At 39.8% G+C, this 26,291-nt stretch overlaps 1 protein-coding gene across 7 annotated transcripts in view; it reads left to right on the forward strand.

The window, feature by feature from the left end:
* LOC139754005 (uncharacterized) overlaps positions 1-26,291 on the forward strand; it is a 117,551-nt gene that overhangs the window by 85,774 nt on the left and 5,486 nt on the right. For 4 of the 7 annotated variants that reach the window (XM_071670963.1, XM_071670966.1, XM_071670959.1 and 1 more), the window contains one exon: positions 9,526-9,756. In XM_071670963.1, coding sequence (XP_071527064.1) covers positions 9,526-9,756 — 231 coding nt within the window. The remainder of the gene's footprint in view (positions 1-9,525; positions 9,757-26,291) is intronic. The other 3 variants (XM_071670965.1, XM_071670960.1, XM_071670962.1) reach the window with 1 other exon arrangement.

The raw sequence follows: 26,291 nt of genomic DNA on the forward strand, positions 1-26,291 counted from the left end.
ATAATAAAGCTTCATGGTGTAGGAAAAGAAACAATTATCAAGACAGCCCACTGTAGAGTTCCCAATGGCCACACAGTAATCATGTGATGCAGCGGCTTGTTGAGTATCATATGATCTAACTAGTGGTGAGGGCACACATGCATCCAGCTCGGAGGAGCAAAAACCAATGTAATTTCTATGGAATAGGGAAGATGAACCAACAGTGCAGTGTTAGGCAAGTGGGTCAAGTTTTGGAGTTATCCATGGAGAGTATATAAGATGGACTGCTTTCAATTCAGCTCTATCAAATAAGGACGCAGAGCTAGAACCACCCCAGATGTAAGAGCAGTACTCCATACAAGGATGAATCAATCCTTTGTATAGGCAGAGTAATGGTTCAGGAGAAAAGAAATTTTGACATCTAAACAGGACTCATAGTTTCTCAGAGGCAAACTTAACTATTTCCGTAATGTGGGGTTTCCAAGAAAGAGTGGATGTTTCATTATTTCCAAGCATGTTCATTGAGTCCAGAGGTGGAGCTACAGAATTGTCAGAGGAGAGACAAGAATTGTAAGAAGTTTTCAGTTGAAAGATGGGCATTATCTCACTTACTTACCTACTCAGTCGTAGGAGGTGAATTTTTATTTGTTTTTATGAAACTATTTTTCAGTTATGAGGATTTTCCCTCAAAGCCCCGATTCTCTATTCTTGATGCTACCTCATTAAAGTGGGAAGTGGTAAATATGTATGAAAAAATATGTTATTTTTATCTTTACATTTATTATTTATATACTTTGCCGCTGTCTCCCGCGTTTGCGAGGTAGCGCAAGGAAACAGACGAAAGAAATGGCCCAACCCCCCCCCATACACATGTATATACATACGTCCACACACGCAAATATACATACCTACACAGCTTTCCATGGTTTACCCCAGACGCTTCACATGCCTTGATTCAATCCACTGACAGCACGTCAACCCCGGTATACCACATCGCTCCAATTCACTCTATTCCTTGCCCTCCTTTCACCCTCCTGCATGTTCAGGCCCCGATCACACAAAATCTTTTTCACTCCATCTTTCCACCTCCAATTTGGTCTCCCTCTTCTCCTCGTTCCCTCCACCTCCGACACATATATCCTCTTGGTCAAGCTTTCCTCACTCATTCTCTCCATGTGCCCAAACCACTTCAAAACACCCTCTTCTGCTCTCTCAACCACGCTCTTTTTATTTCCACACATCTCTCTTACCCTTACGTTACTCACTCGATCAAACCACCTCACACCACACATTGTCCTCAAACATCTCATTTCCAGCACATCCATCCTCCTGCGCACAACTCTGTCCATAGCCCACGCCTCGCAACCATATTATTTATGATATGTAATATGTATGTATATGTGTGTGTGGGCATTTATGTATATGCATGTGTATGTGGGTGGGTTGGGCCATTCTTTCTTCTGTTTCTTTGCACTACCTCGTTAACGTGGGAGACAGCAGCTAAGTATAATAAAATAGATAAATAGATATATAATACATAATCACTGTTTCCTGTGTCAGCGATGTAGCACCAGGAAACAGACGAAGAATGGCCCATCCACTTGTATAGACATATTTATACATAAATGCCCATGCATGCACACGTACATATGCTTATCAACATATACATACATATATATGCAGACATATACACGTGTACATATACTTGCTTGCCTTCATCCTTTCCCGGCGCTACCCCATCCCATGCGAAACAGCATCGCTGCCCCCTGCTTCAGCAAGGTAGGAAAACAGACAAAAATGGCCGCATTCATTCACACTCAGTCTCTAGCTGTCATGTGTAATGCACCAAAACCACAGCTTTCTATCCACTTCTAAACCCCACAGACTTTCCCATGGTTTACTCCAGACGCTTCATATGCCCTGGTTCAGTCCATTGACAGCATGTTGACCCTGGTACACCACATCATTCCAATTCACTCTATTCCTTGCATGCTTCTTGCCCTCCTTTATGTTCGGGCCCCAGTCACTCAAAATTTTTCTTGCTCCATCCTTTCACCTCCAGTTGGGTCTCCAGCTTTTCCTTGTTCCCTCCACCTCTGACACATGTACCCACTTTGTCAGTGTTTCCTAACTCGTTCTCTTCATATGTCCAAACCATTTCAACACACCCTCTTCTGCTCTCTTAACCACTCTTTTTATTTCCATGCGTCTCTCTTACCCTTTCATTACTTACTCAATGAAACCACCTCACATCACATATTGTCCTCAAGCATTTCATTTCGAACACATCCACCCTCCTCCATACAACCCTGTCCATAGCCCATGCCTCTCAAACATATGATATTGTTAGAACTACTATTCTTTCAAACATACCCATTTTTGCTCTCCGAGATAGCATTCTCTTCTTCCACACCTTTTTCACTGCTCTCAAAAACTCCCCCCCCCCTCCCCTCTCCCACCCTTGACTCACTTTTGTTTACATGATTCCAGTTGCTACTAAGTCCACTCCCAGATATCCAAAGCACTTCACTTCCTCCAGTTTTTCTCCATTCAGATTTCCATCACAATTTACCCTGCCGAACCTAATAACCTTGCTGTTATTCACATTTACTCTCAACTTTCTCCTTTCACACAATTTTCCAAACTCAAAGTCACCAACTTCTGCAGTTTCTCCCTCGAGTCAGCCACCAGAGCTGTATCATCCCAACTGACTGCATACTCGCTCCTCCAAAAGTCTTGCATTTACCTTCCTAACCATTCCATCCATAAACAAATTAAACAACCACGTGGATATCACACACCCCTACTGCAGACTGACTTTCACTGAAAACCAATCACTCTCTTCCTATTTGCACACATGCCTTACATCCTTGGTAAAAACTTTTCACTGCTTCTAGTAGCTTACCTTCCACACCATATACTCTTAGACTATCACAAAGCATCTCTGTCAACCCTATCATTTTTTTTTTTTTTTATTATACTTTGTCGCTGTCTCCCGCGTTTGCGAGGTAGCGCAAGGAAACAACTCTTTCAACCCTATCATATGCCTTCTTTAGATCCATAAATGCTACATACAAATTCCTCTCTTTTTCTAAGTATTTCTCAGACATTCTTCAAACCAAACACCTGATCAACACATCCTCTACCACTTCTGAAACCACACTGCTCTTCCCTAATCTGATGCTCTGTACATTCCTTCACCTTCTCAATCAGTACCCTCCCATACAATTTCCTGGGAATACTCAGCAAACTTATACCTCTCTAGTTTGAACACTCACCTTGATCCCCTTTGCCTTTGTACAATGGCACCATGCACGCATTCTACCAGTCCTCAGGGCCCTCACCATGATCCGTATATACATTGAATATCGTTACCAACCGATCAACAACACAGTTAACCCCTTTCTTGATAGATCCAACTGCAACACCATCCAAACCTGCCACCTTGCTAGATTTCATATTCTGGAAAGCTTTCACTCTCTTCTCTCATAACCAAACCATTCTCCCTGACCCTCTTGCTCTGCACACCACCCCAACCAAAACACCCTACATCTGCCACTCAATCATCAAACACATTCAACAAACCATCAAAATACTCACTCCATCTCTTTCTCACTTCATCACTACCTGTTATCACATCCCCTTAACCCCTTTCACCGATGTTCCCATTTATTCTTGTTTTATGCAAGCTATTCACCTCCTTCCAAAACATCCTCTTATTCAACCTAAAGTTTAATGATGCTCTCTCACCCAAGCTTTCATTTGCCCTCTTTTTCAAACCCTTACACCTTCCTCTTGACCTCCTTCTGCTTTCTTTTATACATTTCTCATTCATTTGCACTCCTTCCCTGTAAGTATTGTCTCCTCTCTTCTCTCCTTCACTAACAACTTTTTCATCCCACCACTCACTACCCTTTCTAATCTGCCCACCTCCCACCTTTCTCATGCCTCATGCATCTTTTGCACATGCCATCATTGCTTCCTTATATACATCCCATTCCTCACCCACTCCTCTCACATCATTTGCTCTCACCCTTTGCTATTCTACACCCAATCTCTCCCAGTACTTCCTCTCACAAGTCTCCTTTCCAAGCTCACTTACTCTCACCACTCTCTTCTCCCCAATATTTTCTCTTCTTTTTTTGATTACTTTTACAAACCTTCACTGTCACCTCCAAAAGATAATGATCAGACATCCCACCAGCTGCCCCTCTCAGTACATTAACATTCAAAAGTCTCTCTTTTACCTACCTATCAATTAACACATAATCCAATAATGCTCTTTGACCATCTCTTCTACTCACATATGTATACTTATGTTTATCTCTCTTTTTAAACCAGGTATTCCTAATCGCCCATCTTTTTTCTTCACCCATCCACAAGCTCTTCCCCATTTCCATTCACAACACTGAGTACCCCTTGTACACCAGTTATACCCTCAACTGCCACATTTGCATTTCTAGACCCCCACTTCCTCCCCTTTTAGTTGCCTTTTACAACATGCAGGGAATAAATGGGAAGTATTTTTTCTCCCCTATCCCTTATACTAGCATATATTGTAAATGTTAATGCACTGAGTAAGAAGAAATGAAGAAATGTACGATATATCATAAAGTTGGGTATCGTGTGAGCTGTGTGATGGTCATGTGATGTCACCCATTAACAACCAGCCCTCATACCACTTGCATGTAAGTGTTTACAACTATAATCAGTTTGTGATGCTGATTCTGTTCTTATACAGCCTTCTATACTTTTGTTTGTTCATAAATGATTGATCTTTATCGGTGTGTGCACTGAATGGTAAATGTTATAACATCACTGTTACAAACTAATGATATTGAGGTATTTACTGCTGCTGTAGCATAATATTTTATGATATTTATCAATTTTTGGTACTGTTTTTGGTTATATGCTTTTTGTTTACACTTAGTAAATGATTGCTGTGTGATATTGTGTATTTCCAATAATCAATAATGTAACACTTTCACTATAACAAAGCAATTATATTTATGTAATTGCAGTTACCATAATGTAAATGTATACAATATTTACCAATTTATGAATCTGTTTTGCATGTATTTGTTTATAAATGGTTGCACTAAGATGCTGTTGATATCAACTGGTAAATCTTATACTAACATACTTGTACAAAGTGATGAAATATGTTATAGATAATGTGTAATGTTTCATAATATAAATTTTGATTAAGTAAGATTGTGAGGTGGTTTGACTGAGTAAGTAATGTAAGGGTAAAAGGCAGGTGTGGTTGGTAATAAGAAGAGTGTGGTTGCGAGAGATGAAGCAATTATGCTGAGATGGTTTGGACATATGGAGAGAATATATGAGATGTTAACAAAGTGGATGTGTGGGTCAAAAGTGAATGGGAAAAGGAGAAGGATGAGACCAAATTGAAGGTGGAAGGATGGAGTGAAAAGGATTTTAATTGTTTGGGGCCTGAACATGCAGAAAGATAAAAGGCATGCACGGGACAGGGTGAATTGGAGTGTTGTGGTATACAGGGGGCGATGTGCTGTCAGTGGATTGAACCAGGACATATGAAGCAGCTAGGGGAAACCACAGAAAGGTATATGGGGCATGGTTGTGAATATGGGGGCTCTGATTGCATTGCATTGCACATGACAGCTAGAGAATGGATGAGTGAACATTGCCTTTTCTTTACATGTACTTAGTGCTTGCTACCTTGCTGTTTGGGAAAGCAGTGAACAAGTATGAAGCGTGTGGTTAGGCCAAGTCCACCATGGTCCTAGAAATTAGTTTTCTATGGTGCCAGAAAGGCATATAATTTTTTTTCTTCATCATGTTACATGTTGGGTTTGCTTTTACCTCCTAGAATTTTCCCCATGCTGTAGAGAGGTACTGGATGAGTGACAAAGAGAGCCTGTCTGAGCCAGCAGCTACTTATTTATTGCTATAACTTTGTAGATATAGTCATTACTATGAGTTCTGATTGTGATGTGCAGCCTACCATAGTTATCATCATGAGTTTCGATTGTGATGTGGAGCATAGTACGGCTACTCTTATAAGAGGCAAAAAGATGTAGACATTTGGAAAAAAGTGTAAGCAAAGTGGAAAAGAAATACTGGGGCTACATACTTCAGCTGTTGCTTTCCACATTGTGGGTACTGCTAGTATAGTATTTCAAGTATTTTTAGTATCCCTCATTGCACTACAAATATTTTGATGACTGCACCTATCGATGAGGAGGCTTTTCTAAACAATGATCTACTGGAGTATCAATTCAGGTTATGGCTATTTACATAATGAAGATTTTAATGCATGTTTTCTCAAAACTTAAATATGGTGAGCCTACCTTTGGGGAATAATGCCTTATATGATATATACAGAGAATTCCTGTTTATCCAAGATATTGTGAACTGCAAAACTCATATTGTGAACTGCAAAACTCTCAACAAGCACCATTTAGTTTTCCCCGCACAGCTAAAACCCCCAAGCGATGGTGCCATTCAGTTCCTGTACAGATAAGAACCTGAAAGAATGACATGTACTTAATTCATAGAATTGATGAATGATGAATTGATACTAACTTCACAGTATCCCATAACAGGATGGCAATGGATGATGTTCCTTCTCTCCCCCTACAGACCTATTTTAACACACTACCAGTTAGGATACATTCTTCGCTCTTCCCCAACCAGTTTTACTCACTAATAGATGCATTATAGATTTACCACTATACTGCTAATAAATCAGTTAAAGTAATCTTTTGGAATTATGATGATGCACTCAAACATAGTGTGTTTCAATCAGAATACCAAAATGTCCAGTGCACACTGTTGCCAAATTTTCCATTGTGAATTATCTTGCTGAAAATTGTTATGCAACCATTGGACAAGATTTTCATATCATTGTGCAGTACTGTATTTAGTTGATTTTGATGTAAACCACATGCTTTTCCATAGGTTTTAGAATTAATAGATAAGTAAACATGAACTTTCAGCATAAACATACATTAAAAGGCTATGAATTCCTTAAAAGTGCAAACACTGTAGTGGTTCTATATCAGTTATGTGGAATATGCAGTCAATGAAATGTTAATGCAGATAAGCATAATTGGTGCAGCCTTTCCATTCCATGAATTTTCATGTAAAACTGGATGTGTTAATGCGACATTTTATTAGATGAAATCCTGTTGACAGGCATAAAATGATCAGTTAATTATGATAATACTTTTCAATATATTAAAGCAACACATATTTGATTGTGATAATACTTTTCAGTGTATTAAGGCAACACATGGAACAGCAAATGTAAGATATGTGTTCAGAAATGTTTTCCAGGAGTAAAGCGTTAAGTTAAAGTTGGCTTTGTTTAAAGACTCACTTGGGAGTCTACCAAAATGTGCAGGTCATACTGCATTCACGATCGCACCACATTGCATTTAGAAATGCTTCCACAAGTGAATGAACTCTACTTCTTCCAGAAAACATAGGTTCACTAGTATAGTATTTTGACTTAATACCTCACTAAATAATGCAATCCTAGTGCTATCCTAAGAACTCCAGAAATCATGACATGAGATTTATCTGGGAAACTTCATATTAGCTGGCAATATTTCTCCAACAACTCTAGTCTCTCCTTCAGTGCATCATTAGTACCTGTATGACAAATAGCAAGTGTATTTTCTTTAGTGCTGCCTCAAACATTCTCTACAACATCAGCAACGTCATCTACTTTAGCACCTAGAAAACAAATATATGTATAGCATGAAGGGTTCCTGGCTCAGAATTTCTTCAGCTGTCCTCAGATCATAGAATCGCCAATGAACCTTAATACATATTCATTATCCTCTACATGATCCATTATGTATACATTTGTATATATAAATTTATATTTCTCTGATGATTTGCATTTAAAAACTAACCATGGTTAAACCTGATTCAGCTTATTGAGTTAGAAATAAGTTAGCCTCCTACTTTTAAAATTGCCAGTTTCCATGGCTCAGCGATTGTTGACAAAGATATTGCCAAGCAATAATTTTTGACTTTATTTGCTATTTATGGGTTTTCTGATGTTTTTTTGCATTTTTATTTTTATTTATATTTATATTTTAGGTGATGTTATAAGAATATATTATTGTTTTGTTTTGATATTTGTCACACCACTGCTTTTTGTGTATGCAGGACCTTTGAGGGTTTTTGAATAATAGATGAAACCTTGGGTAAATATTCACATAGAAATTATTAAAGTAATTTTTTTTTATAGAATGGTGACCACCATCATATCTTCAGTAACTATTACTAGTGTAAACTTGCCACAAAATGATATGTAAAAATTTGGAAAGAATTGTACTCATAACCATGAGTTATCCCACAAAAGTGCTTAATTGGACCAGGGAATTCATTAAATAGATACTGTCACACCTGCTACATATATTTCAGAATTACAAACTAAGCATTTTTTAGATGAAGGCATTTCTCATTTATAAATGAGGGAGGTGTGCATTTAGAAATAACACTTAAGAAAAACTATATTAGGTAAATAAAAGAAACTTCAAATTTTTTGCTATGAAATGTTCACATATCAGCTAAGACCTACCAAAAATGCATACATGAATAATTTGAAAAATTTAATTTAAAAACTGATTGTTCCAAATAAAATCTGTATGTGCTATCACCACCCTCTCAGTCTTGCTTTTCTTAAGAATAGATTAACAAATGTATGTTGATTGCTTTGGAAAGTAGCAGTGGGATTAATCCTGCTTGACATGTTGTAGGGTTGAGGAGAATAGGCTTGAAAAATGTGGAATATGCAGTCAATGAAATGTTTGTTGCACCATTTTAGCATGGATTGAACAGAGGATAGGCTTTCCTGCAACTCTGTTATTGGCCATTGAAGACAAGTTTGAATGCAATGCATGATATGTCAGTTTGTAGGTTAAGGGCAAGCTGTATGCCACAAGAAGTAAGGCTTTCCATTTGATTGCATTAATTGCTTTTATACCAATCAAGTCATTGAACAGTCAGATCATGAATTACTTTTCCCACTCTTGTGTGAAACAATATAACAAATTGGTGAAATAATTCTGAACAAAGCTCTTGCATCTAGCTTCACATCGATAGCCCTACTTTACTATATGGGAATATTTGGAGCCACCAGTGATACTGTTCCAATCACTTGTCTTACTACAGTGATGTCACAATCATGCTTACCAACCCAACAAGAGAGTTAATTTTGAGTTTGAAATCCATTTCACTCAGAGGTAAAAGTAATGTATGTTCTGACTGTACATATATATAAACCATCATCCTCATTGGAAACTGCATGGAACATGAAACTGTATTTGTGTAGAACAGATTCCCATATAAAATTATGGTGATGATACCTGGGTAAATAGAATGTAGTAGTCTTTTACTGTTAAGAAGAGTTTTAGTATATATACCATTTGTAGAAGATTTTTCTCCATCTTGGATTAATCATAGGAATTATCAAGATATACTCCTGTTATGATTACTTTTTCAAATGTTTTGCAGAGAAAGAATATTTACTTTGTATTTTCTTCTAAGATCAAGGACTCAGCCTCCTTGGCCTACTTTCAGAGCATGGCAGCAGCTCAGCAAGCCCAAAAACTAGCCTACTCTCAGCAGGCTTATCAGCAGCAGCAAACTGCTCTGTACATGCAGCAACAACAGCAATTGTACCTTCAGCAACTACAGGGATATTATCAGCCTCATCCAGCTGCAGCAGCAGCAGCAGCAGCAGCAGCTATCCCACCTGGTCAGAATGTTCTAGTTATGGTAAGATATTACCACTCTGTATTTCATGTACACTTAATATGTAGTCGTGTGAAAAAGATACTGCTATTTTTTCTGTTCATTAGTTTAAGTTTGCTTGCTGTGTCTGTCTGGCAGAAATTTTCATATTCCATTAAATTAACTATGAACATACATAGTGTGTTCTCGAGTCTCAGAAAACTTTAACCACAGGATGTCCGTATGTTTGGTGTTTACAATTCTTTTTCTGTAGATAATGTAGATTCAAGTGAGTATTTATTATCGAAGGCTAAGTTTGTGTACTACCTCACTAAAGTGGGAAAGGCAAGAAGTTGAAATGAAAAAAAAAATTCTGATAATCAAGTTTTGACCAGACAAACATTTCTTTTAAGACAGACGTTTCATTTGAGACAGACACCCCTATGATGTTTGTGTATGTCCAGTTACCACAATGACTGCAACCTTGTGCATTTTTAATTCTGCACAATGAATTATTTTCCCTATACTTTCATCAGACATCCAGGGCTTCTTCTGAGACCAGAAAGAAATATGCTGATTTCAAGATTTGCTCATCTTTCCCTCTCGGATAATACTCTCGTTTTCCACACATTCTTCAACGCTCCCAGAACCTTCACCCCCTCCCCCACCCAGTGACTCACTTCCGCTTCCATGTTTCCATCCACTGCTAAATCCACTCCCAGATATCTAAAACACTTCATTTCCTCCAGTTTTTCTCCATTCAAACTTACCTCCCAGTTGACTTGTCCCTCAACCCTGCTGAACCTAATAACCTTCCTCTTATTCACATTTACTTTCAGCTTTCTTCTTTCACATACTTTACCAAACTCAGTCACCAGCTTCTGCAGTTTCTCACATGAATCAGCCACCAGCGCTGTATCATCAGCGAACAACAACTGACTCACTTCCCAAGCCCTCTCATCTACAACAGACTGCATACTTGCCAATCTCTCCAAAACTCTTGCATTCACCCCCTAACAACCCCATCCATAAGCAAATTAAACAACCATGGAGACATCACACACCCCTGCCACAAACCGATGTTCACTGGGAACCAATCACTTTCCCCTCTTCCTACTCGTTCACATGCCTTACATCCTCGATAAAAACTCTTCACTGCTTCTAACAACTTACCTCCCACACCATATACTCTCAATACCTTCCACTGAGCATCTCTATCAACTCTATCACATGCCTTCTCCAGATCCATGAATGCTACATACAAATCCATTTGTTTTTCTATTAATTTCACATACATTCTTCAAAGCAAACACCTGATCCACACATCCTCTACTACTTCTGAAACCACACTACTCTTTCACCCTCTCAATCAATACCCTCCCATATATATGTATACGTGGAGATTTATAGGTATGTATATTTGCGTGTGTGGATGTGTATGTATATACATGTGGATGTGGGTGGGTTGGGCCATTCTTTCGTCTGTTTCCTTGCACTGCCTCGCTAATGTGGGAGACAGCGACAGACAAAGTATGATATAATATTTTTTTTTTTTTTTTTTCATACTATCCGCCATTTCCCGCGACAGCGAGGTAGCGTTAAGAACAGAGGACTGGGCCTTTGAGGAAATATCCTCACCTGGCCCTCTTCTCTGTTCCTTCTTTTGGAAAATTTAAAAAAAAAAAAAAGAAAAAAGAAACGAGAGGGGAGGATTTCCAGCCCCCCGCTCCCTTCCCTTTTAGTCGCCTTCTACGACATGCAGGGAATACATGGGAAGTATTCTTTCTCCCCTATCCCCAGGGATAGTGATATAATATATATATATATATATATATATATATATATATATATATATATATATATATATATATATATATATATATATATTTTTTTTTTTTTTTTTTTTTTTTTTTTTTTTTTTGCCGGTCTCCCGCGTTTGCGAGGTAGTGCAAGGAAACAGACGGAAGAAATGGTCCAACCCACCCCCATACACATGCCTTGATTCAATCCACTGACAGCACGTCAACCCCGGTATACCACATCGCTCCAATTCACTCTATTCTTTGCCCTCCTTTCACCCTCCTGCATGTTCAGGCCCCGATCACACAAAATCTTTCTCACTCCATCTTTCCACCTCCAATTTGGTCTCCCTCTTCTCCTCGTTCCCTCCACCTCCGACACATATATCCTCTTGGTCAATCTTTCCTCACTCATTCTCTCCATGTGACCAAACCATTTCAAAACACCCTCTTCTGCTCTCTCAACCACGCTCTTTTTATTTCCACACATCTCTCTTACCCTTACGTTACTTACTCGATCAAACCACCTCACACCACACATTGTCCTCAAACATCTCATTTCCAGCACATCCATCCTCCTGCGCACAACTCTATCCATAGTCCACGCCTCGCAACCATACAACATTGTTGGAACCACTATTCCTTCAAACATAACCATTTTTGCTTTCCGAGATAATGTTCTCGACTTCCACACATTCTTCAAGGCTCCCAGAATTTTCGCCCCCTCCCCCACCCTATGATCCACTTCCGCTTCCATGGTTCCATCCGCTGCCAGATCCACTCCCAGATATCTAAAACACTTCACTTCCTCCAGTTTTTCTCCATTCAAACTCACCTCCCAATTGACTTGACCCTCAACCCTACTGTACCTAATAACCTTGCTCTTATTCACATTTACTCTTAACTTTCTTCTTTCACACACTTTACCAAACTCAGTCACCAGCTTCTGCAGTTTCTCACATGAATCAGCCACCAGCGCTGTATCATCAGCGAACAACAACTGACTCACTTCCCAAGCTCTCTCATCCCCAACAGACTTCATACTTGCCCCTCTTTCCAAAACTTGCATTCACCTCCCTAACAACCCCATCCATAAACAAATAAAATATATATATATATATGTATTATTTTATCCCTGGGGATAGGGGAGAAAGAATACTTCCCACGTATTCCCTGCGTGTCGTAGAAGGCGACTAAAAGGGGAGGGAGCGGGTGGCTGGAAATCCTCCCCTCTCGTTTTTTTTTTTTTCTTTTTAATTTTCCAAAAGAAGGAACAGAGAAGGGGGCCAGGTGAGGATATTCCCTCAAAGGCCCAGTCCTCTGTTCTTAACGCTACCTCGCTAATGCGGGAAATGGTGAATAGTATGAAAGAAAGAAATATTATTTTATATTTATTTTGCTTTGTCGCTGTCTCCCGCGTTTGCGAGGTAGCGCAAGGAAACAGATGAAAGAAATGGCCCAACCCACCCCATACACATGTATATACATACACGTCCACACACGCAAATATACATACCTATACATCTCCACGTATACATATATATGGGAGGGTATTGATTGAGAGGGTGAGAGAGTAGTGTGGTTTCAGAAGTGGTAGAGGATGTGTGGATCAGGTGTTTGCTTTGAAGAACGTATGTGAAATAAATAGAAAAACAAATGGATTTGTATGTAGCATTCATGGATCTGGAGAAGGCATGTGATAGAGTTGATAGAGATGCTCAGTGGAAGGTATTGAGAGTATATGGTGTGCGAGGTAAGTTGTTAGAAGCAATGAATTCACACTGTCTGTCTTTATTCATTCCCATCGCCACCTCGCCACACATGAAATAACCCCTTCCCCCCTCATGTGTGCGAGGTAGTGCTAAGAAAAGACAACAAAGGCCCCATTCGTTCACACTCAGTCTCTAGCTGTCATGTAATAATGCACCGAAACTACAGCTCCCTTTCCACATCCAGGCCCCACAGAACTTTCCATGGTTTACCCCAGACGCTTCACATGACCTGGTTCAATCCATTGACAGCACATTGACCCCGGTATACCACATTGTTCCAATTCACTCTATTCCTTGCACGCCTTTCACCCTCCTGCATGTTCAGGCCCTGATCACTCAAAATCTTTTTCACTCCATCTCTCCACCTCAGATTTGGTCTCCCACTTCTCCTCGTTCCCTCCACCTCTGACACATATATCCTCTGTCAATCTTTCCTCACTCATTTTCTCCATGTGACCAAACCATTTCAAAAAACCATCTTCTGCTCTCTCAACCACACTCTTTTTATTACCACACATCTCTCTTACCCTATTATTACTTACTCGATCAAACCACCTCACACCACATATTGTCCTCAAACATCTCATTACCAGCACATCCATCCACCTGCACACAACTTTATCCATAGCCCACGCCTCACAACCATACAACATTCTTGGAACCACTATTCCTTCAAACATAGCCATTTTTGCTTTCGGAGATAATGTTCTCGACTTCCACACATTCTTCAAGGCTCCCAGATTTTCCCCCTCTCCCCCACCCTATGATTCACTTCCACTTCCATGGTTCCATCTGCTGCCAAATCCACTCCCAGATATCTAAAACGCTTCACTTCCTCCAGTTTTTCTCCATTCAAACTTACCTCCCAATTGACTTGACCCTCAACCCTAATAACCTAATAACCTTGCTCTTACTCACATTTACTCTCAAATTTCTTCTTTCACACACTTTACCAAACTCAGTCACCAGCTTCTGCAGTTTCTCACATGAATCAGCCACTAGCGCTGTATCATCAGCGAACAACAACTGAGTCACTTCCCAAGCTCTCTCATCCACAACAGACTGCATACTTGCCCCTCTCTCCAAAACTCTTGCATTCACCTCCCTAACAACCCCATTCATAAACAAATTAAACAACCATTGAGACATCACACACCCCTGCCGCAAACCTACATTCACTGAGAACCAATCACTTTCCTCTCTTCCTACACGTACACATGCCTTACATCCCAATAAAAACTTTTCACTGCTTCTAACAATTTGCCTCCCACACCATATATTCTTAATGCCTTCCACAGAGCATCTCTATCAACTCTAACATATGCCTTCTGTAGATCCATAAATGCTACATACAAATCCATTTGCTTTTCTAAGTATTTCTCACATACATTCTTCAAAGCAAACACCTGATCCACACATCTTCTACCACTTATGAAACCTCACTGCTCTTCCCCAATCTGATGCTCTGTACATGCCTTCACCCTCTCAATCAATACCCTCCCATATAATTTCCCAGGAATACTCAACAAACTTATACCTTTGTAATTTGAGCACTTCCCTTTGTCCCCTTTGCCTTTGTACAATGGCACTATGCAAGCATTCTGCCAATCCTCAGGCACCTCACCATGAATCATACATACATTAGATAACCTTACCAACCAGTCAACAATACAGTCACCCCCTTTTTTAATAAATTCCACTGCAATACCATCCAAACCCGTTGCCTTACCGGTTTTCATCTTCCACAAAGCTTTTACTACCTCTTCTCTGTTGACGAAATCATTTTCCCTAACCCTCTCACTTTGCACACCACCTCAACCAAAACACCCTATATCTGCCACTTTATCATGAAACACATTCAAGAAACCTTCAAAATACTCACTCCATCTCCTTCTCACATCACTACTACTTGTTATCACCTCCCCATTAGCCCCCTTCACTGAAGTTCCCATTTGTTCCCTTGTCTTATGCACTTTATTTACCTCCTTCCAAAACATGTTTTTATTCTCCCTAAAATTTAATGATACTCTCTCACCCCAACTCTCATTTGCCCTCTTTTTCACCTCTTGCACCTTTCTCTTGACCTCCTGCCTCTTTCTTTTATACATCTCCCAGTCATTTGCATTATTTCCCTGTAGAAATCGTCTAAATGCCTCTCTCTTCTCTTTCACTAATAATCTTACTTCTTCATCCCAACACTTACTACCCTTTCTAATCTGCCCACCTCCCACGCTTCTCATGCCACAAGCATCTTTTGCGCAAGTCATCACTGCTTCCCTAAATACATCCCATTCCTCCCCCACTCCCCTTACGTCCTTTGTTTTCACCTTTTTCCATTCTGCACTCAGTCTCTCCTGGTACTTCCTCACACAAGTCTTCTTCCCAAGCTCACTTACCCTCACCACTCTTTTCACCCCAACATTCTCTCTTCTTTTCTGAAAACCTCTACAAATCTTCACCTTCGCCTCCACAAGATAATGATCAGACATCCCTCAAGTTGCACCTCTCAGCACATTTACATCCAAAAGTCTCTCTCGCGCGCCTATCAATTAACACGTAATCCAATAACACTCTCTGGCCATCTTTCCTACTTACATATGTATACTTATGTATAACTTTTTTTAAACCAGGTATTCCCAATCACCATTCCTTTTTCAGCACATAAATCTACAAGCTCTTCACCATTTCCATTTATAGCATCGAACACCCCATGTACACAATGATTGCCCCAACTGCCACATTACTCACCTTTGCATTCAAATCACCCATCACTATAACCCGGTCTCGTGCATCAAAACTACTAACACACTCACTCAGCTGCTCCCAAAACACTTGCCTCTCATGATCTTACTTCTCATGCCCAGGTGCATATGCACCAATAATCACCCATCTCTCTCCATCAACTTTCAGTTTTACCCATATCAATCTAGAGTTTACTTTCTTACACTCTATTACATATTCCCTCCACTCCTGTTTCAGGAGTAGTGCTACTCCTTCCCTTGCTCTTGTCCTCTCACTAACCCCTGACTTTACTCCCAAGACATTCCCAAACCTCTCTTCCCCTTTACCCTTGAGCTTCGTTTCACTCAGAGCCAAAACTTCGAGGTTCCTTTCCTCAAACATATTACCTATCTCTCCTTTTTTCTCATCTTGGTTACATCCACACACATTTAGACACCCCAATCTGAGCCTTCGAGGAGGATGAACACTCCCCGCGTGACTCCTCCTTCTGTTTTCCCTTTTTGAAAGGTAAAATACAAGGAGGGGAGGGTTTCCAACCCCCCGCTCCTGTCCCCTTTAGTCGCCTTCTACAACACGTGAGGAATGGGTGGGAAGTATTCTTTCTCCCCTATCCCCAGGGATATATATATGTATATATATATATATATATATATATATATATATATATATATATATATATATATATATATATATATTTTTTTTTTTTTCTGTCTCCCGCGTTTGCGAGGTAGCGCAAGGAAACAGACGAAAGAAATTGCCCAACCCACCCACATACACATGTATATACATACGTCCACACACGCAAATATACATACCTACACAGCTTTCCATGGTTTACCCCAGACGCTTCACATGCTTTGATTCAATCCACTGACAGCACGTCAACCCCGGTATACCAGTTGTTGTTCGCTGATGATACAGCGCTGTGGCTGATTCATGTGAGAAACTGCAGAAGCTGGTGACTGAGTTTGGTAAAGTGTGTGAAAGAAGAAAGTTAAGAGTAAATGTGAATAAGAGCAAGGTTATTAGGTACAGTAGGGTTGAGGGTCAAGTCAATTGGGAGGTGAGTTTGAATGGAGAAAAACTGGAGGAAGTGAAGTGTTTTAGATATCTGGGAGTGGATCTGGCAGCGGATGGAACCATGGAAGCGGAAGTGGATCATAGGGTGGGGGAGGGGGCGAAAATTCTGGGAGCCTTGAAGAATGTGTGGAAGTCGAGAACATTATCTCCGAAAGCAAAAATGGGTATGTTTGAAGGAATAGTGGTTCCAACAATGTTGTATGGTTGCGAGGCGTGGGCTATGGATAGAGTTGTGCGCAGGAGGATGGATGTGCTGGAAATGAGATGTTTGAGGACAATGTGTGGCGTGAGGTGGTTTGATCGAGTAAGTAATGTAAGGGTAAGAGAGATGTGTGGAAATAAGAAGAGCGTGGTTGAGAGAGCAGAAGAGGGTGTTTTGAAATGGTTTGGGCACATGGAGAGAATGAGTGAGGAAAGATTGACCAAGATGATATATGTGTCGGAGGTTGAGGGAACGAGGAGAAGTGGGAGACCAAATTGGAGGTGGAAAGATGGAGTGAAAAAGATTTTGTGTGATCGGGGCCTGAACATGCAGGAGGGTGAAAGGAGGGCAAGGAATAGAGTGAATTGGAGCGATGTGGTATACCGGGGTTGACGTGCTGTCAGTGGATTGAAGCAGGGCATGTGAAGCGTCTGGGGTAAACCATGGAAAGCTGTGTAGGTATGTATATTTGCGTGTGTGGACGTAGGTATATACATGTGTATGGGGGGGGTTGGGCCATTTCTTTCGTCTGTTTCCTTACGCTACCTCGCAAACGCGGGAGACAGCGACAAAGTATAATAATAAAATAATATATATAAAATATATATATATATATAATTTTTGTTGTGAGGCATGGGCAATAATGATAGGGTTGTGCAGAGGAGGATGGATGTGTTGGAAATGAGATGCTTGAGGACAATATGTGGTATGAGGTGGTTTGATTGAGTAAGTAATGAAAGGGTAAGAGAGATGAGTGGTAATAAAAAGAGTTTGGTAGAGAGAGCAGAAGAGGGTGTACTGAAATGGTATAGTCACATGGAGAGAATGAGTTAGGAAAGATTGACAAAGAGGATATATGTTTGAGACCAAAGTGAAGGTGGAAGGATGGAATGAAAATGATTTTGAGCGATTGGGGCCTGAACATATAGGAGGATATAAGGCATGCAAGGAATAGAATGAATTGGAACGATGTGGTATACCGGGGTCGATGTGCTGTCAATGGATTGAACCAGGGCATGTGAAGCATCTGGGGTAAACCATGGAAAGTTTTGTGGGGCCTGGATGTGGAAAGAGAGCTTCAGTTTTAGTGCATTACACATGTCAGCTACAGTCTGAGTGTGGACAAATGTGGCCTTTGTTGTCCTTTCCTAGTGCTACCTTGCACACAAGCGGGGGAGGGGGTGTCATTTCATGTGTGGCAGCGGGAATGGATGAAGGCAGCTTGTATGAATATGTTCATGTGTATATATGTTTATGTCTGTGTTTGTATGTGTATGTATATGTTGAAATGTATAGGTATGTATATGTGCATGTGTGGGTGTCTTATGTATATACATGTTTTTGTAGATGGGTTGGGCCATTCTTTCGTCTGTTTCCTTGCACTACCTTGCTAATGTGGGAGACAGCGACAAAGTATAATAAAAAAAAGAATATAATATATATGTGTTGGATCATTATCTTGTGTAGGCAAAGGTGAAGATGTATAGAGGTTTTCAGAAAAGAAGAGAGAAGGTAGGGGTGAAGAGAGCGATAAGAGTAAGTGAGCTTGGAAAGGAGACTTATGTGAGGAAGTACCAGGAGAGATTGAGTGCAGAATGAAAATAGGCAAGAGCGAATCATGTAAGAGGAGTGGGGGAGGAATGGGAGGTATTTAGGGAAGCAGTGATGGCTTGCACAAAAGATGCCTGTGGCATGAGAAAGGTGGGAGGCGGGTAGATTAGAAAGGGGAGTGAGTGGTGGGATGAAAATGTAAGATTCTTGGTGAAAGAGAAGAGAGAGGCGTTTGGACGATTTTTGCAGGGAAGTAGTGCGAATGACTGGGAGACGTATAAATGAAAGAGGCAGGAGGTCAAGAGAAAGGTGCAGGAGGTGAAAATGAGGGCAAATGAGAGTGGGGGTGAGAGAGTATCATTAAATTTTAGGAGAATAAAAAGATGTTTTGGAAGGAGGTAAATAAAGTGCATAAGACAAGAGGACAAATGGAAACATTGGTGAAGGTAATTGGAAGGTAATAACATGTAGTGGTGAAGTGAGGAGAGGATGGAGTGAGTATTTTGAATGTTTGTTGAATGTGCTTGATGATAGAGTGGCAGATATAGTGTGTTTTGGCCGAGGTGGTGTATGAAGTGAGAGGGTCAGGGAGAATAGTTTGGTAAATAGAGAATAGGTAGTGAAAGCTTTGAGGAAGATGAGAGCTGGCAAGGCGGCAGGTTTGGATGGTATTGCAGTGGAATGTATTGAAAAAGGGGGTGACTGTGTTGCTGACTGGTTGGTAAGAATATTCATTGTATGTATGACTCATGGTGAAGTGCCTGAGTGTTAACGGAATGCATGCATAGTGCCATTTTACATAGGCAAAGGGGATAAAGATGAGTGTTAAAATTACAGAGGTATAAGTTTGTTGAGTATTCCTGGGAAATTATATGGGAGGGTATTGATTGAGAGGGTAAAGGCATGTACAGAGCACCAGATTGGGGAAGAGCAGTGTTGTTTCAGAAGTGGTAGAGGATGTTTCGATCAGGTGTTTGCTTTGACAAATGTATGTTAGGAATTCTTAGAAAAACAGATGGCTTTGTATGTAGCATTTATTGATCTGGAGAAGGCATATGATAGGGTTGATAGAGATGCTTTGCAGAAGGTATTAAGAGTATATGGTGTTGGAGGTAAGTTGCTAGAAGCAGTGAGAAGTTTTTACCAAGGATGTAAGGCATGTGTATGAGTAAGAAGAGAGGAGAGTGATTTGTTCCCAGTGAATGTTGGTCTGCAGCAGGGGTGTGTGATATCCCCATGGTTGTTTAATTTGTTTATGGATGTAGTGGTTAGGTAGGTAAATGCAAGAGTTTTGGAGTAAAGGGTGAGTATGCAGTCTGTTGTGGATGAGAGGGCCTGGGAAGCGAGTCAGTTGTTGTTCGCTGATGATACAAATCTGGTGGCTGATTTGAATGAGAAACTGCAGAAGCTAGTGACTCAGTTTGGGAAAGGAGAAAGTTGAGAGTAAAATGTGAATTAATTTGGGAAAGGAGAAAGTTGAGAGTAAAATGTGAATAAGAGCTAGGTTATTATATTAGGTTCAGTTATTAGGTTCAGTAGGGTTGAGGGACAAGTTAATTGGGATATAAGTTTGAATGAAGAAAATTCGGAGGAAGCGAAGTGTTTTAGATGAAGTGGACTTAGCAGTGATTGGGACCATGGAAGCGGAAGTGAGTCACAGGGTAGGGAAGGAGGTGAAGGTTCTGGGAATGATGAAGAATGTGTGGAAGTAGAAAACATTGTCTCAGAGAGCAAAAATGGATGTTTGAAGGAATAGTGGTTCCAACAATGTTATATGGTTGTGAGACATAGGTTATAGATGTGGTTGTACGGAGGATGGTGGATGTGTTGGGCTATAGATAGGGTTGTACGAAGGATGGTGGATGTGTTGGAAATGAAATGTTTGAGGACATATGTGGTGTACGGTGGTTTGATCGAGTAAGTAATGAAAGGGTAAGAGAGATGTGTGGAAATAGAAAGAGTGTGGTTGAGAGAGGAGAAGAGGGTGTGTTGAAATGATTTGGACATATGGAGAGAATAAGTAAGGAAATATTGACAAAGAGGTTATTTTGTATCAGAGGTGGAGGGAACAAGGAGAAGTGGAAGACCAAATTGGAGGTGGAAGGATGGAGTGAAGAAGATTTTGTGTGATCAGGGCCTGAACATACATTACTGTGAGAGGCGTGCAAGGAATACAGTAAATTGGAACAATGTAGGATACCGGTGTCGATGTACTGTGTTGACTGAACCAAGGCATGAGAAGTGTTCAGGGTAAACCATGGAAAGGTCTGTGGGGCCTGGATGTGGATAGGGAGCTGTGGTTTCAATGCATTATACTTGACAGCTAGCAACTGAGTGTGAATGAATGTGGCTTTTTTTGTCTGTTTTCCTGATGCTAACCCACTGAATTACAGGGTAGTGATGCTGTTTCCTGTGGGGCAGGGTAGTGCCAGGAATGGATGAAGGGAAGCAAGTATGAATATATATATTTTATGTTGGAGGCTCTAGTCATGGACAAAAGTCCACATCAAGAGCAGGCCTTAATTGAAATATAGTGAGGGTTTTGAAAGGGAAAAAGAATCAAGGGAAAGCATTTTTGAATTCTGGAGGAATTGAAAAATCTTACTTTTAGAATTTGCAATGTCATAGTTATTGGGAAAGACATGAGAAGGTAGAGAGTCCCAAAGCTTGGAGGTGTATGAAAAGAAAGTTATCAAAATGGCCCACCCTTAAGCTGCCAATGGTCACAAAGTAATCATGTGACCCAGCAGCTTACCAAGTATTGTGTGGTATAGTTACTGCTGGGGGCACACAAGCAACAAGCTCTTGGAAACAAAAACCAAAGTAATGCCCATAGATGGAGGAGATTGACCAACATGCGGTGTAAGGCAAGCGAGTCATGTTTTAAGGTTACCCTGGGAGAGCTTATAAGACATACTTCCTTCACGTCAACTCTGTCAAGTACCAATGCAGAGCTAGAACCATCCCAGATGTGAGAGAATTACTTCGTACAAGGATGAAACAATCCATTGTATAAACAGAGCAACTGTTTAGAAGAAAATAAATTTCGATATCTAAACAGGACTCCCAGTTTCATAGAGGCAGACTTGGCTATTTCTTTAATGTGAGTTTTCCAAGAAAAAGTGGATGTCACAGTAATATCAGGTATGTTTATTGAGTTGAGGTGAGCACAGAACCATCAAAGGAGAGAAGAGAGTTGAGTTTTTATTTATAAAGGCTCGAGTAGAAACTGTTTCTTGGAAGTGTTAAACTTAATTAGATTTTGTCTACCCCTCTGAGATATCCTGTCCAAGTCTGAGTTTATTGAGAAAAATGTGTCAAGAGAGATGCTGATTGAGTGAGAGAAGGAGCAGAATTGAAGGATGTGGATGAATGGAGTGTCTACTCCTCAGCTTATGAGTTCTCTTGGTTTTTGTGGTAGAGAGGAAGTCATTGATTAAAAGGAGAAAAGCACACAAACAGGACAGAACCTTGAGGGACACTACTGAAGGAGATATTGAGGGAAGGTAATCCATCATCAACCACTGAGATAGATTGGCCAAAGAGGAACCTAGATATGAGGAAGCAAAGTGAGGGACACAAGCCAGAAGATGGGAGTTTTAAGATGAGACCTTGATGCCACACCCTTTCAAAAACTTTGGATATGCCAAGGGCAACTACATAAGACCGAAACTCTTTTGGGGTTGATGACTAGACAGTAAGATGTGAAAGAATATCACCAGTTTGAAGATGTCTGAGGATATGGGAGTTGAGGAAGGATTCAGAGACTTCATAAATGGTAGATGTCAAAGCAGTAGGACAATAGTTAGAGGGGTTAAAGCAGTCACCCTTCTTAGGGATGGGATGTACATGCCTTCTCCATCACCACTCTGCCATACAACTTATTAGGTACATTCAATAAGCTTTTACCGCTGAGGTTTGAATACTCGGCTTTGTCCCCCATGCCTTTATATGATGGCACTATACATGCATTCTGCCAATCATCAGTTGCCTTACCATGATGTGTGTATACACATTGAAAATCCTAACAAACCAAAGAACAACATAATTACCCCTCTTCCTGAGAAATTCAAATGCAGTGCCATTCGCTCCAGCCACCTTGCCACATTTCGTCCAATGCAAGATCACCTCTTTCTTCACCAAACCACTTTCCTTGACTTTCTTGCTTTGCATACATCCTCAGTGCAAACACCATACATCTGCCCCCCTTTAAGCAAACACATTTAACAATCCTTCAAAATACTCTTTTCCTCCTCCCCATTTCATCACTGCCTGTTGCCCCTTCTCCAGTGTTCCTACATGTTTTCATTGCTTTTCTCACACTATTAGCATCATTCCAAAACATCTAATTTTCTCAGAAGTTTAAGATACACTTCAAAACATCTAACTTTCCTTGAAGTTTACTTAAACTCACTCACCCTAACTCTCATTTGTTCTCTTTTTCAACCCCTGAACTTTCCTCTTGACCTTCTACTGCCTTATCTTGTTCATCTCTCAATCATCTGCACTTCTCTGTAAATACTGACTATGCACCTCTCTTTCCTCTTTCACTAGAAACTGTACTTCGTCATCCCACTACTTGCTGCCCTTTCTTACCTGCCCACCTCCCACCTCTGCATGCCAAATACTTTTCTCACATGCCAACACTACTTCCCTAAATACCTACAGTCCTCCCTTGTTCCTTTAGCTTTGTTTGATTTCAACCTTTGCCATTGTATGCTCAGTCTCTTTAGGTATTTCTTCTCTTAAAAGTCGAATTTCTAAGCTCTTTTTCTTTCACCACCCTCCTCTCACCCTATTGTTTTTCTTCTTTTACTAAACTTTTCAAATCTTCACCCTGTACTCCACCAGGTAGCATTCAGACATCCCACCAGTTACATCTCTCAGCTTGTTCACATCCAAAAGTCCATCTTTTCAAGCCTGTCAATTAGCCTGTAATCCAATAATGCATGCTTACTATGTTTCCTTCCTGCATATATATACTTCTATGTGGCCTTTTTAAGCCAGGTATTACCAAAGGTATTCTCAATCACCAGCACTTTTGCAGCACACAACTCCAGAAGCTGTTCACCATTTTCCTTCACATAACAGAACACCTTATGCCTTCTAATTGTACTCTCAACTGCCACACTACTTAAATCACTCATCACTAATTCCTGTTTTCTTACATCAAAACTGCTGTCATAGTTACACAGTTATTCCCAAAACACTTGCCTTTCATCATCTTTCTTGCTTCAATTCATATTATTTACATTCTGTAGGGTTCTCTTATGCCCATTTGTAAATTTTGTACAATTTTTTTTGCATCCCCATTTGATCAAGTCTCTGATACAATCATTTGGCTTACTCTGATGTCATCATCTCCTTACTACTCTCTCCTTTACTTTACTATCACTGTCATTGTCAGATATCATTATTACAAAGAGTCATAAGGCTAATACCATTTCTTGATACTCCTCGTAGGACCTACTCCTCAGATATGATTCAGTTTGTTATCACTTTGAACTTTTCGTCACTTAGAAACTCTCTAATCCATCTTCTTATCTTGCAAAATCCTTTTGTTTTCTTTCTTAAATGGTTTTACAAATTCTAGAAAAAGAATATGCATTCTCTCCTTGTATTAAACTTTCATATATGTCATTATAATGAGTTAATAAATAAGTTTGTGTATATTTTTGTGGCACAAATCCAGGTTGGCTTTGATCAGATAGTTTGATATATATTTTGTTATCACGTTTTGAAATATTTTTATTACATGTGAAGCCAAGCAAACTGGTCTGTATTGTTTAGGTATTAGCTTGGATCCCTTTTTGTGTATCAGTATCACAAAAGCCTATTTGTAAGTGTTGGCAGTTTTCTTTTCATACAGACTTTGCCTCAATAATAACATCATTGATTATATTATAAATGTTTTTGTCTTTTTGAGGAATATGGCTGGGGTGCCATCTAGCCCTGTAGCTGAATTTTCTCGGAGCTGATGAATTGGTCTGATTATATCATCACTTATTTCAGTATCTTGCAATTTCTTCATAAATTTTGAGCTGAATTGTTCAGTTGGCATTTTGCATATTTGTTTGGAGTCATTTTTGTATCTATATCCCACTTTAAAGGGTCCAGTCTCTATTTCTTTGTTTTTAGTTTTGCTGTTTGTAAATATTATCTTTAGATTTCTCTCCATGTTCCATACAACTTTTTCTTCGGTCATTTTTTGTTCTCTTTTATGGGATTGCATTGTTCATACATCTGCATTCTTTATTTTCTCATCCAGTCCTCTTACTCTTCTTGCTTGATTAGTTGTTATCCTATTCAGCCTTTTCCATTTTGTATTCACCCACAGTTTTATCTTCAGGTATTTTTCATCTTGCATTTTTCTTCTTTTTTTAATCTGCTCAGTGTTTTATTTGGCTTAGACTCTTAAAGTATATTTTTGTTTGTGAGTAGGATACTGTCTCTGAGGATTTCATTATTTGCAGAGAGAGAGAGAGAGAGAGAGAGAGAGAGAGAGAGAGAGAGAGTATTGAGAATATTAAGCCAAAATTGCAAGGCTCATGCAAAGCGCTCACCACATTCCTTGCTTGATGAATAAGACTATTTTTCTTGGCTGCCTCCTGCATTATATATTTATCAGTTCTTGATTCATTGGGACAGATTTCAACCTATTCAAGTTTTGTATTTTAATATTTCTGTAATTGTTCCATACATGTTTCTCATTTCTTCTGGCAGGACATAAAATAATCATTCAAGCTCCTTGGTTGGGCTGTCATATATTTTTGTCTGATTTATTTTCAGCATGCTCAATAGTGTTCTTGAAGACTTAACAACTCTGTATTTTTCTGGTTGAAATGCTTTCAAGCCTAACACATTTTATTTTATATTTTCAATTTGTTCCCATGCATAGATTGTCATATATCACACATGTATCATGGAGGTCTGCATTACGTTTGCCACCCACTGTGAAATATCCCATAACATGCTATGTTTAAATGTTTCTGCAAACATGATTTGCATACTACTAAATGTTGTTTATTGTTGTTGTTTGAGTTTTATTGTGTGATTAGTAAGCATCTCTCTCTCTGTCACTTCAGTGGTCTTGGGGCCTCTGAAAAACTGAGGTTGACAGTTATATGAGGCAAATGATACATGAAGGATATTATAGCCAAAAATCTTGAGGGTAATGGGTACTTGAGATGGCCAGTACTCAGGTATATATGGTGCTACTTGCACTTGAACTTGATGGACTCTTTGGAGACATCATGAAGGGAAATACATTTCAGAGCATGGAAAAATCTTAGAAAAACAACTAGATGCAGAAGCAGCGCACCATTATGTCATTGACACATGCACATACACCAGTAAATGCAATATTGTTTTATTATTATTATTTTGCTTTGTCGCTGTCTCCCGCTTTTGCGGGGTAGCACAAGGAAACAGACG

This window comes from Panulirus ornatus, chromosome 16 (assembly GCF_036320965.1).
Source record: "Panulirus ornatus isolate Po-2019 chromosome 16, ASM3632096v1, whole genome shotgun sequence".
NCBI classification, from domain to species: Eukaryota; Metazoa; Arthropoda; class Malacostraca; order Decapoda; family Palinuridae; genus Panulirus; species Panulirus ornatus.